The following is a 13462-nucleotide window of genomic DNA, read 5'->3' on the forward strand; positions in this document are numbered from 1 at the left end:
TCCATGTTTGCATGGAGCTGGGATCCAGGGAAGCAGATTGGCAGCAAAAGGGCCACCAGGAACCTCTAAGGTGTTAGAATGGCTCTATATCTTGATGGTGATGCTGATTATATGACTCACACACTTAGCAAATTTTGTGCCTCTTCTGCATCCCGATGGCCCACACCACAGTGATTTGATAAAGTCGCCTTTACCACTGGAGGCTCACTGGCTCCAAACACAGGCTGCACTGTCATTCGGGCAGTACCATTCAGCGAGCAGGAAGGGCTTAGATGCTGTCCCACACCGCGCTGAGCCTGGGAGATTGGGGTCACGAGGGGAGGCAGAGACCACACCCTCCCGCATATGGCCCATCTCCTTACTAGACTGCAGCCGAGGCACCCACTCTCACCTCCGCCTCCTGGGATAGCCCTCGGCCTGAGCATGTCACCTGCACACAAACCCCTCGGAAGATGTTTGTTGACTGTGATGTATACCCACAACCCTTACTTTTCTCCTTATCTCGAGGTTTGCATATCTAACATGAAATTTCTGAAGGAAAGAAAGGAAAATAAAATCCTTGAGTGTTAATCCCTCAGACCCTCCAGTGAACCATTCCATTCACAGCAGCAAGAAGGATCTTTCCAGAACAGAATTCTGATCACATCGGCCACTTACTCTAACGGAGGCTGTGGAGCACTCCGACGTTGCACTGTCCACAGTGTCTTCTTCTCAAATAGTGCCACCGTGTTGTGTCGCTGCCTGCCTAAGACCCTTTAGTTGTCCATCCTGCTTGTCCAGCATGGAGAACCCAGGAGGCCGCATGGTCTGCCTGGCCAGCTGCAGTGTCCTCTTCCCACCGTCCTCTGCTTGGTCTGGGTCTCAGCCTTGCTGGCCTGTAGTCCCTTGAGAGGCATTTTTAACTTTGACACCAACCAGTTCTCCAGGCCTCTGAGGGCACCAAGTAGGTATCCTACAACTCAGTTCTGACGCAGTTACCCAGAGTTAGCAGCAGGTACTGCAGATGTAAGGGCTCAGTCCCACAAGACTGTGTCCTTCAGATGCCAGTCACAAATAACAGGTCTCCAGGTTACCCACAAAGCTGGGGGTTTCTACAATCCCCCTCTGCACATAAGTTCACTGATTTGCTACAATGCCTCCCAGAACCCAGGAAATCACGTTAGTGACTGTTACTGGTTTATTATAAAGGGTGTAACTCAGGAACAGCCAAATGGCAGAGATACACAGGACAAGGTGTGGAGAAAGGGCGTGGAGCTTCCCTGCCCTCTCTGAGCCCACCACCCTCCTGGCACATCAAGGTCTTCACCAACCTGGAAGCCCTCTGAACCTGTCACTTAGGGCTTTTATGGAGGTTTCATTGTGTACACATAACTGATTAAATCACGGACATTTGGTGCTTAACTCCATGATCAGCCCCTCCCCCCTCCCTGGAGGTTGAGTTGGGGGTGAAAATTCCAAGCTTCTAATCAAGGCTTTGGATCTAGTCACCCACCGAGAGTCACTTCATGAGAATCAAAGAGGCTCCAGCCACCCTCATCACTTGGAAAACTGCAAGGGTTTTAGGAACTCTGTGCCAGGAACCAGGGACAAAGAGCAAATACCTTTCTGTGATGACACCGTCCTTGTCGAGCTCCCACTGCAAAGTCATAACACACTTGCCCCCCGCCGGGAGCTCTTCCCATCTTCCTCTGGATCTTGATTTAATCATTTTCCTCAGATACCCTCCTCGGCCGACTCCCCGTCTTACGGACCCTGGCAGCACTCTGGACCTCTCCCTCCCAGCCCTTTCAGAGCCATAGCTCTGCATTTTATTGGTGTGATCATTTAGCAACCTCATCCTATGTTATGGACTGACTTATGTCCCCTAAAATTCATATGTTGAACAGTCTAACACCCCCAGTACCTCAGAATGTGACTGTATTTGGAGATTAGATCTTTGGAGAGGTAATTAAGGTAAAATGAGATCATTAGGATGGGCCTTAATGTGAGGTCACTGGTGTTCTTATAAGAAGAGGAAATTAGGACACAGGCACAGAGGGCTCACTTGAAGACCCAGGGGAAGGTGGCCATCTGCTAACCAAGGATAGAGGCCTCAGAAGAAGCAACCCTGCTGACACCTTGATCTTGGACTCCTCACTTCCAGAACTGTGAGAAAATTAATTTCTGCTGTCTCAGCCACCCTGTCTCTGATACTTGTTGCAGCAGCCCTAGCTCACTCATGCACCCTACAAGCTGTAAACTCCACCCCTCCTGCACCCCCACAGCCCAGCATGGTGCTTGACCCTGGTATGTGTTCACGAAGTATTTGTTGAAGAGGTGAATGACTTATCTGTTGGTGAAGATGGAGATCTTTGAACTATGGAAGTTTCATTAACCCTGCACTGAGTGGTTCCAGGCCAAGGATCTTTTATCATGTTAGTATCTGTTTTGAATTTCCTCCTAATCCTTCTTTATTGAGCAAGCATTACTACACCTCTATAATCTGCCTGAGGACCAGCCATAAGAATACAGAGGTGTTTTGTGCTTAAGCTTCCTGACCGCTTCTCAGCCACACAGGGACCTCTTCTGGTAACTTCCACCTTCCAGGCTGTGTTTCAGAGGATAAACTTTGCTTAGTGTCTGGCCTCTGCACTTGTGGAGTTTCAGTGAGTAATAATGTTGCAATCTCAGAAATACTGTAAGGGGGGGGCAGGAAATTAAGTGATAGCTACAAAAGACTCAGAAATGTACGGTAATAATGATTGTAAAGTTGAAAAAGTGTTTTACAGTTCACACCATTTCACTTCACTCTTAAAACAACCTTATGATGGAAATTGGGTGAATTGTATCATTGCCCATTTTAAAGAAATAAACATTCAAGCTCAAAAATCAACTTGTTTTGGCCTAAAACATGTAAGTAATAATTAGGAAAAAACCTACACGATGACCACAGACTCCTGTAAACAAGCGTGTTTTCTGCAGCCCCAGTAGGGAAAGTCAGACATTTGCTCCTGCGCACTGTTATCCGTGAGTCAAAGGAGTGTCTTTGAAGAAAGTATCCGAAAGATGCCAGCAAATTGTGTTTTTAAAAAGAGATCCGAGAAGTCCACGGATGGAAGCCGTAGCCGGATCCAGGCCGGTCTGCTCCCCCGGCGGAGGCCTCGTCTGAGAGGTGACAGCAGCCGCGTGTCCTGGGAGGCAGCATGATAAAAGCAGCCCTGGAAGGGAGCCCAGCGGCTGGCCCCACATTCCTTTTTAGTTTTTCCCATTTCCAAAGACCAAAGATCATGGAAGGAAGACGAGAGAAATCATTATTGGAGACTGAGCAGGAGCTTTTAAAGCATAAATTAAGTTAATGTGGGTTCACTTGGGGCTGACTTGGGGGCAGAGACTCGCTCTTGCCTCTTGGCAGGTGGAATCATTACCTGGACCTTTATGGGACTGCAGGCGCTGTCTGAGTCTGAGGCCTTCCTTTTCCATCCCCCCTAGGTGCCCCAGTAGGATGTGCTTTCAGCCCAGCACCCTGGGATTAGTGCTGAGGAGATGAGACTCAGAGGACTCCCTAGTGTCCTGGACGCCTGCCTGCAGCCCCAGGTGGCTGGTCAAATACACCGCGACCAGCCTTTCTACAACCATCCTCTCATGTCCTTTGGGGCCTCGCTCTTAGTGGTACCAGCGGCAGCCCTTGGCCTGGGGAGAGCAATGCCTTACAGATTGTACCCACCGTGAGTCTGCGTATACAACAGGCTTTTGCGACAGAGAGACCTGAACACAAGCCCAGGCTCTATGGTCCCTAGCCATTTGTCCTTGGCAACGGACTTTTCCTCTCTAAACCTCAGTGTCCCTTGGGAAAGAGATGAGCACAGCGTCCACCCCAGGGGGGTTGTTGTAAGGTACCTCGGGAGAGTGCAGGCAAAGCACATATCCCAGAGCCCGCGAAAGTGCCCCCAAAGAGGGGGCTGCCCTGGGGAAAACAGACTCCGTCACTGGGCAGCTGTACACACACACACGGCAAGAGCGGGAGACTGTGTCTGGGGACAGCTCCGCGTGAAGATGTTGAGAAAGCTCTCTCCTGGCTTACCGTAAAGAGATCTCTCATGAGGTTGGAAGGCAGCTCATCAAATCTAGTTCGAGGTCAACAAATCTGGTCTTCACTCAGGGCAGAAATTCCCCTCCCACAGCACGCCCACTAGGTGGCCTCCCACTCCTAAAGGTCCCCAGACCTGCCGTGCATCACAACTAATGGGCTGTCCCTTGCAGTGACATCTCCAGGCCTCACTCCCAGGGAGAAACTGCTCTAGTGAGGCTCACGAAGGGGCCTGTGTTGGTTTTTAAGCTCCTCAGGAGGTTCCACGTGAAATCTGAAAGTGGCCGCCATCCGTGGAGGGCGGGCTGAGACTGCAGGAAGGGGCAGGCCACTCCAGGTTGGTAGGTGGCACATTTACTAAGCAAGGGAACTTATATACAGACTTGTCTTTGGTGGGGATGCAGGACCAGCAGATCTCAGCACCCGGCCACCAAATCTTAAAAGCTTTATAGAGGCCTTATCAAGCCTTAGTCACATATATGTCCACATGGTCTCAGCACCACATCACTGTCTCAAGGCTGGGTCCTCAGGGCAGCTTCTGGGAGTGGGAAGGCAAGTAGAAGAGCATTCCAAAGGTAGGGGAGGTGTGGGGAGCCTCCAGTTGCTGGGATCTAGCTCACAGTCAGCAGGCGGTCATGTCTTCTTGAGGATGGTGCCCAGTAGGCTGGCAGACTGTAGCCAAACCATTTGGTAAGTTCTTTGTAGAGATCCTAAGACCTAGAAGGCAGGACTGAGTCCATTTGCTTCACTCCTGGTCTCAGCAGTTGGCACCAAGCCCAGTGCATGGCAGGGACTCAGTGAGATGGCGAGGCAAGGGCCAAATCATGCAGCCTCTTCCAGAACCTTCCAGTGCTTGGTGTCCGTTTTGCTAAACTCTAATGGTTACTTACAGTCTTGCTTATAATAAGCAAAATCTGTCTTCCTTTAGTCTTCACGCATTCGGCCTAATTCTACCTTGTAGAGTGACAAAGATTCTAATTCCTCTTACAAAGTGTTACCCCTCAGCTATAAGAGGTCCGTAAGGGAGAGGGGTGTTTACCTCCAAATGAAATCAGGGTTGGCTGACCAATGAATGAATAAATGTGAGCGGGATGCGAGGGCACTTCATTAAGGGGAAAAAAAAGTGATTCATGAAAGGACTTTTTTAACTGGGGCCCCTGAAGTCCAGCTCAAGGACACGCAATGTAAAGTTGGACCCAGAGCCTGTCAAGAGTCCCAGTAAAGCCTCATGGAATAGATACCTTTGCCATTTTACAGAGAAGAAAACCTAGGAGCTAAGAATTTACCCAGGGTTACCATTCCAGTGTAGAAGAGCTCGAATCTGAACCACGTGAGAATTATGTTAAGTCTCAAGGTCAGGTGTGAAAAAAGAGGTTAAGTTGGAGAAGCTGATTCACAGAAAACACGCCAAGCACAGAGTCACCGTGGAGTCCTGGCTTTTGCCTTGTCGGTGTGTTTATAAGCTCTTCACTGCCCTTCTCTGGGCTCCATCTGTAAAAGTAGGCAGTTCCCCAGTAATTACTGTGATCTTCGCAGCTCGTGTGAATTTCTGTGATCCCAGGGTGCACTTAGCCGGAGCTGAACCAAGGAAGCAGGCGCTGTGAAACGTGCAAGCTCAGGAGCAGGCCTTTTCAACCCCTTCAGGGCGGTTTAAATACCTTTTGTGTTGCTTCTTCTCAGGAGATGCTTCATTATTCTACCCCCACTAGCCAGGGGCACCTAGGGCTGCAGATCAGTTCTTTCAGGGTGTTTACTAAACGATAGTGTAATGCTATCTGTTTTCCTTATTATAGACATCCTACACTCAGACACGTATTGCATGGTACTATTAAAAGCTTTTCTATTTTAAAATACCTCATTAGAATAAATATGAGGTTGGGAAGGCATTGTTGCTCTCTCTGCTGATACTCAGGACAGCTCCTGGTTATAACATTTTAATATTCACCTGCTGGCATAATAAGCACAGCTGGTTTGATACTCCGCTGTGATTGGCAAACACCCTCTGTGCACCCAGGAGCTTTTCTGGAGGTGGGGAAAAGGAGACAGTAGTGGAAGGATCTGTGATCAGAGCTGGACCTTCCTGCCCCTGGTGTTTACCTGGAGAGGCTAATGAGTAGGTATCCACTTCCTCACCATTCAGATAGACTTTACCCATTCCAGAGGGGCTGGGATGATGAGTTACAGGTCATACTTATTTTTCATTCATTTATCCATCCCTCTGTACTATATTGGGCCCTGGAGCGTTAAACTTTCTAATCAGGGAAGCAAATTCATCAAATTTGCACTTTCAAAATATTTCTATGGCTTGATAAGGAGAATGGAATAGCAAGGCGCCTGAAGGAAAGGCGATCAGGTATGAATCTGCTGTGGTGAGCCTGGGAAGAGATGTGGTAACCTAGGTAAGGAGGGCATAGCAGAGCCTGAGAGGGGATGAGTCTGAGAAACGGTAGATAAAAATCTGGTTATGGATTTGGTTACAGCAAGGATGGGAGGGACGAGGAGAAGGAGGCGTCAAGATTGATTCAAGGTTTCTAGCTTCAATGACAAGTTAGATTTTGATGCTACCAACTAACCAAATAGGCAAGAGCCACATCATTCTTTAGGGGAAGAAGATTGTGGATTTGGTGTTGGGTGATGTGCATGGACGGTTGCTGTGTAACTGCCAAATGAAGATGGTGAGCAGATAGTTGGATTTCAGAGTAAGAAGCTCTGGAAAGTGTCCTGAGCTGGGATGGAGGCAGGTGAATGTCTTCCTATCAGTGGCATTTGAAGCCACTGGAGTACATTTCATCAGCCAGGGATAAAATGTAGAGCAAGAAGAAAAGGACGGGAGTTGGGGAACACCAGCATTGAAGGAGGGGCTGGGAGAGAGGAGCCCCGTGAAGGAGGCAGGGAGAGAATGTTAGGGGGAGGAGAACAGCTGAGACATTCTCGTCACAGAAGCTAAAGGCTTCAGTGAAGTGCACTGGGGTGGGGACAGACAAGGGCCAGCTGGACAAGGATGGAGCAGTAGGTCCAAATTTTGCAGCATCCAGTCTGTGCAGTGAGTGTCAGTACCTGAATAGGAAAATTTAGACATCACAGACAGTGACCATCCCTAACAGAAACAAGAGATGCATTTCCTCCAGCATCTACCATGAGGCAGGCGCTTGACATATATTATTCCATCTGCACGTCTGTTCTTGGGGACAGGAGGTAGATTCTGTTCTTGCCCTTGTACAGTAAGGAACCTGAGGCTCAGAGAAGTCACACCTTGGCCAAGCCATACAGAACTGGGGCTAGAACCCTTTTCTGTCTGGATTAAAACCCTCTGTCTTTCTGACTCACCACGCTGCCTGCCCTCATATCGGGAGGGCAGATGCCCAGCCTGCCGTTGCTGTGCCCCGTGTGCCGTGGGGAAACCTGGCCATAACCTGCTCCAGGGGCCTCCCTCCTGGGCAGCAGGAGCCCTGCGTGGAGCCCAAAGCTGCCAAAGGCGGGAGCAGGGGAGTTCCCCGCCTGGAGCCATCCGTCTGCTGGCTGGTGACACCGGCACCAGGGCCCCAGCAGAATAGCAAGCTTGTTCGCTCTTGTCTGGCTGTTAGCGGTGATGTATGAATAAGCAAAGAAGACAGCTTCATTTTCATAAGTTAACTTGTGCCGAGAGTAAGGAGACGGGGAGCAGTGCACTTCATCATAACCACAGGGCCAGCGCAGAAAACAATGACAAAGCCTTTTCTGTTAGTCACGGTGTTTTACTGTAATAACTCCTAAGAAGATGGGACGGCCGGTGGCAAGTGCTGGGGGAGGAAGCATGCCGGCCACCCGTGTCCTCGCCGCCAGAGGAAGGCCCTGGGATTCTGCTTCCTAATGGGATGGCAAGCCGGGATATGTTTGCAACATCAAGGTTTCAGCTTTAGACTTTGACCTCTGGGGACCAGGGTGTAGATGCTACCTGGCTGGTGACCTCGGACTGGCAAAGCTGTAAGAGACAGCCTGCCCCCTGTGAGCTGTCACCAGCTCATATGTGCCACCACCAGGGAGCAGAAGGGACTCTGCCTAGAAGGGTGTTAGGAGATGAGCCCTATTTTCAGAAGGCTTTGGGGGAGGCACAGGAGTTCGGAGGTGTGTGTGGAAGGGGCAGGTGTGGCCTAAACTGCAGGAGAGGGTGTAGTGGGTGGTCTGGGGGGGACGCCACCGGAGCACCACCCACATTCCCCCACGGAATCAGTCGCTCCCTCCCTCCATTCCTCCAGCTCACCCATGTTTCTGTCACTGCATGGGCCACACTCCTTCATAATTGTTTATCTGTCTCATCTAGCTTCATCTAGGGTAAGGACTTTTGTCTTTAATTCCATAGTATTTTGTGTGGTATCTTGACACAAAGCAGACCTCAGTCGATAACTAAACAGAACCAATAGATGGAATAAGGATCCTGCTGGCTGAGGAAGGGAGGAGATGGCTGAGAAAGCAGATGCCTGAACCCAGGCAAATGAGGCAGAATTCAGGGCCAGGGAATTCTGGCTGTAATGCTAAGAGCCAACACTCACTGAACATTTTACTATTTTACAGGTACTGTTAGTAGTAATGTTTGGATAAGCAAAGAATACAACTAGATTTTCACAGATAACTTAGGCTTAAAAAAGAAAATCAATTCCAAGGTATGTACTATTTATTAGTTCTATTTTATAAATGAATGAAGAAACAGGCATGGAGAGGTTAAGTAACTTGCCCAAGGTCACACAGCTGGTAAGTGGAGGAGCCAGGATTTGAACCCTGACAGTCTGGCTCTGCCATTCACTTCCTTTACTACCTCACTGTACTCAAGAAGTGTGGCACTGGAGGCCGCCCCTGAGTTCCGCTGATTTATGAGCCATGTGAACTGGTTTAAATGCCATGTGAGTTTACCTCACCCCTGACTGAAGCAGGGGCAGAGGTTCTGGACTCTGATGAGTAGTTGTCAAACTTTAATGTGCATCCAAACCACCTGTTTTTTAAAAAATGCAGTTGACTCAGGGGCCAGAATTCTTACTTAGAAGGGTTGAGGTCTGAGGCAATGAGTGTGATATTGCCCCCACATGGAGCCCCTTTAGAGGTAAGGGAAAGGAATGAACACGATCTCACCTTATTTTACGGATAAGAACTTGGCTTGGAGGTGCATCTACAGTGGATGTTCCTCATACCTAGATCCACAGTTGGAATTGCCCGGTCATGGGGAGTACGAGAGGGAGGCCTGCTTATAAAACTGACAGCGCACAGAGACAGGTGAAAGGTGGGCTCTCTGTCTTTCCACTGGCTCCTGGGAGGAGGGATGGAGGGGGCTAAGCTGCAGGAACACAGATTTGGTTCTCTCTGAAACTGTCAGCCACAACTCCTCCCATGTCCACGGGGGAGAGAAACAGTTGGGGCAAGACGCCAGGAAATCCCTCCTTCTAGAACCAGAGAGCTAGGAGGAAGCAACTTCCTGGCCACAATTAACTTCTGGGTTGAAGCCCGGGAATCTGCAGGTGTAACGAGAACCCCAGGAGTTTCTGCAGCAGACGGTCCTCAGACCACATTTAAGAAACCAGGTTCTAGAAGGACTTAACTGTGGTGCCGGATGACCTCCAAAGAAAACCACTTGGATGGGCTCGCCCTCTTTCAGAAGCTTCCGTGTAAGCTTGGATGATGATATTTAAAAATAGCTTATCTCTTATGTAGAGATATGTTCCAGCCATAAGAGTTAGATGAGAGAGGTTAGGTAATTTTCTCAAAGCTAACACAGCTGGAAAGTGGCAGGGCCAGGAATGGGGAACCAAGCAATCTGATTCCAGTCTGCACTCTTCACCTCTGGGGACACCGCTGCTCCCGGGTCCCCGTCCATGGATGCAGACCCCTCAGGGTGGGACGCGCAGAACGGGGCATTAACAAGCAGGCCTGCAAAACCCAGCTACCGTTTTAGTCATCAGAGCAGCTAATGAATCCATCTAAAAGAGCAAGATGATGTCTTAGTAGCTGTTTATCATTTTCCTTTTTCTCAACCAATAGATATTAACTTTGCAGCTATCATGTTGCTAATTAAGGATTTTTGTTTTTCACCGTAAAGAGCACTGGCATGTTTGAAAGGGTTGTATGCCACCTTCCTAAGAAATGCAGGCCAGGTGCAAATTGAGAGAAGGGAAATGTGGATGCTATTCTTTTTGGATTAACATGATTTAAGATTAGCCATGCATAGTGCTACTTCCCTGGAGATTAAGACCTTGAGTTCAAGCTTCAGTAGAGCAGCTGATACAAAAGATGCTGTAGGTGATACCGCCCCATCTTCGTGGTTTCCATGCTGGTGAGGAAGATGCCAGAGTTCCCAGGCTGAGTTGGACAACGTGTTGATGTTGGGAATGGGCAGGGGGCAGAATGCTTCTCAGCCTCGGAAACGTGGGGGCCCTCATACGCTAACATTACGGTGTCCCAGTCGGGAGAGGTTTACCCACCAAACACTGCTTACTTGGCAGACATTATGAGCTCCTCCTAGTAGGTTAGATACTCCTGCAGTCCTTGCCTTTGGGCTAGTGCAGAGGCCAATATTTACAAACAAAGTGTGTTTGTGCCTGGATTCATGTGAAGAAGTAGGTTGAGGCAGAATACGATGCATGGAATGCCAGAATATAGACTTCGGAATTTCAGAAAGCTGAAGATTACTCTACCTGGAATTCAGATGGTCACCCTAAAGCTGGTGAAATATCATCCCCTTTTTGTCTGTTCTGAGCACATGACACCCTTCATCGTACCAAAAAATACTACTGTGGCTCCAATGTGGAGTCATTTGTAGTTATGAATTCTCCCAGAGACCCCACATCCTTTCAGCGTGAAGTTATTAAATGGGTGCCCCCCACACCCCCCACACCCCCACCCCAACACACACACACACTGCAGCCACAGCATCAGGGCTTAGCACACAGCTTTTTCAACTGAGGGCACCCCCTTTCCGGTCTAACTGTTTTGTACAAACTTCCCATGCTTGTTGTGTGTGGAATTGATTGGCTCTTGCACTTCCTGAATTGGTGATATGTTTTTCTGAGGAATTCTACAAGTTTGGGACGTGATCATATACAATGACAAAGTGCGTGGCAGTATTTTTCCCATGCCTCTAATGTATGTATTCGTGCTGGGGTGATGATTTAGATAGGAGCTCGATAAATTGATCAAATAAATTACATGAAACCCACACAGCATCATTTCAGGGAGCTGTCATCGCACCAAGGAGGTTCTATATCACCCAGCACGGTGTTCCAGGAGAACCGCTGTGGTTTTTTAACATGCCACTGGGCTTTCATTTAGTCAGGAAGGTCTTTATTTCTCAGATTGGCCAACAGTTTAAGGATTTTAGCTCCAGAAGGCATCGGTTTGCTGCGGAAGCTAGTGATTATTAGTTGAATAACCTTTAGCAAGTTACTTAAATGTTCTGAGCCTCTGTTTCTTTTCCGGTAAAATATGGATTTATAATTCCTACCTCAAATGTCTGTTGTAAAGGTAAGCAGTAATGCACTGAGGTGGTGGAAGGAATGTGGGCATCCGACAAATATTGAAGTATAGGTCGGCTCCATCTCTAGTTGTGCAAATCATGGTCCTTTGTGAGCTTCCGTTTCCTCGTCTGTAAAACTGTGTTGATAGTAATTCCAAAGAGAGTATCTTCTGCACGTAGTGTAATAGGGTTGTTGATGGAAGGTAGTTGGATCTGATGCCTGGACATTTACTGTTGCCTGAACCCCAGGAACATTAATGCTCTAAGCAATTGAGATGAGTGACTGACTCACCTAAAAGGTTGAGAAATAGGCTGAGACAGGACTCACCTTTGATTTGGTCCCAGTACACCAGAAACTGAGGCCAATATCAAAGCTGAGCTATGGGGACAGAGAAGCAATTGTTCCTCTAGAAAACACCCCTGCACTGATAATGATGCTGGTTGACACAAAATAAAGTAGATGTGAGAGTAAAAGCACAATGAGAAGTTGGCCCAAAGGTGGTCCTCTCTGTAGGCTCCCATCTCATTGGCCAAGGGTCATTTCTTCTTCCACTCACACCCAGAAAGCCAGTAAATTAATGCACAATGGGAAATATTAGAACTGGAACATGCCAAGAGTAATATGTCAGTACGTAAGTGCTTGTTACGTGAGTTTAAGGGATGGAAGGATGAACGGATGGTTGGTTGGTTGGTTAGCTGGTTTGGGATTCTGCCTTTATCACAAATTAACTGGGTGACCTTGGGCAAGTTCATTAACTACTCTGGGTAGCTACCATTTCTTCTCTATAAAATGGGAATGACAGAAATGGCTGAGCTGCCTAAGTTTGAGAATTAAATATGTTAATACAAGTTGAGTACTTAGGTCAGGGCCTGGAACTCCCAGTAAGGAAGGCTGCTGTGGCAATGACTTGGCCTCACTGTGTCTCCTGTTTGGTACTCGCCGTTCTGCGTGGCTGGGCTTCCTTTAAGACCATTGCACTCTGTACTTTACAGGTCAGCAGGTCCTGGGCTTGGTCGAGAACCAGAGTGACTGGTACCTTGGAAACCTGTGGAAAAATCACCGCCCTTGGCCTGCCCTTGGCAGGGGCTACAACACAGGTAAGTCACAGGGATGGTCGGCATGGGGAGGGGTTTACAAAGGGCAGTGTGACGACTCTGTGCCCTTCCCATGGGGGGGACCAGCCAAAGCACAGGTGACTACCTGGTTACTGAATTCTCCAGTGGACAGTACCTAGGCAGTTGACCTTCTAGCTCTTTCTCAGGGCGGAAGCTACAGGCACAGTACCTTTCAGACCTTGGCAGTCTATGGCAATCGCACCAAAAAGCCCTTCTTCCGATCTTCAGACCTAGATCCTGCTGGGGCATCTATATGAGTAGGACCTGTAGGTTCCTTGGCTCCATTAATATAGCCTGGAAATCATTCTGCAGCTACAAAGAACTCTAGCATTTCCCTTGCTTAACAGACATTTATTTTCCTCATTGCCCATGCCCGTTGTAGGTCTCCTGGGGTCTGTGCTCGTGGAATGCAATTAGGATTCATCTGGCTTCATACTTCCTTGTATGAGGGTAAAGCAGAAGATATCCTATTGATTCTGAAAATTGTCAGAAGAGACGTCATTTCTGCTAATACTTAACTGGCTGACGCATGTCATGGGGCCATGCCTACCTTCAAAGGGTGTGGTTCAGTGTGCCTCCTCCATGTGCCCAGAAGGAGAAAAGGCAGAAATACTTGGTGACTGGTACTCAGGAGTACACAATCCTTAAAATGCCATGTGTCTACAATCACATCTGTTATTCAAACCTTCTTGCTTGCCCCAAACTTGTATCTCCTTTTCTCTTTCTGTCTCTGTTAGTAGTAGTATTATTCATTCATTCATTCTTTGTTCATCAGCTGTCTGTTGAGTGCTTACTGCGTGCTA

At 48.4% G+C, this 13462-nt stretch overlaps 1 protein-coding gene across 2 annotated transcripts in view; it reads left to right on the plus strand.

The window, feature by feature from the left end:
- Positions 1-13462, plus strand: part of LARGE1 (LARGE xylosyl- and glucuronyltransferase 1) — a 530062-nt gene that overhangs the window by 414599 nt on the left and 102001 nt on the right. For both annotated transcript variants that reach the window (XM_036902848.2, XM_036902849.2), the window contains exon 7: positions 12537-12641. In XM_036902848.2, coding sequence (XP_036758743.1) covers positions 12537-12641 — 105 coding nt within the window. The remainder of the gene's footprint in view (positions 1-12536; positions 12642-13462) is intronic.

This window comes from Manis pentadactyla, chromosome 10 (genome assembly GCF_030020395.1).
Source record: "Manis pentadactyla isolate mManPen7 chromosome 10, mManPen7.hap1, whole genome shotgun sequence".
Taxonomy (NCBI): domain Eukaryota; kingdom Metazoa; phylum Chordata; class Mammalia; order Pholidota; family Manidae; genus Manis; species Manis pentadactyla.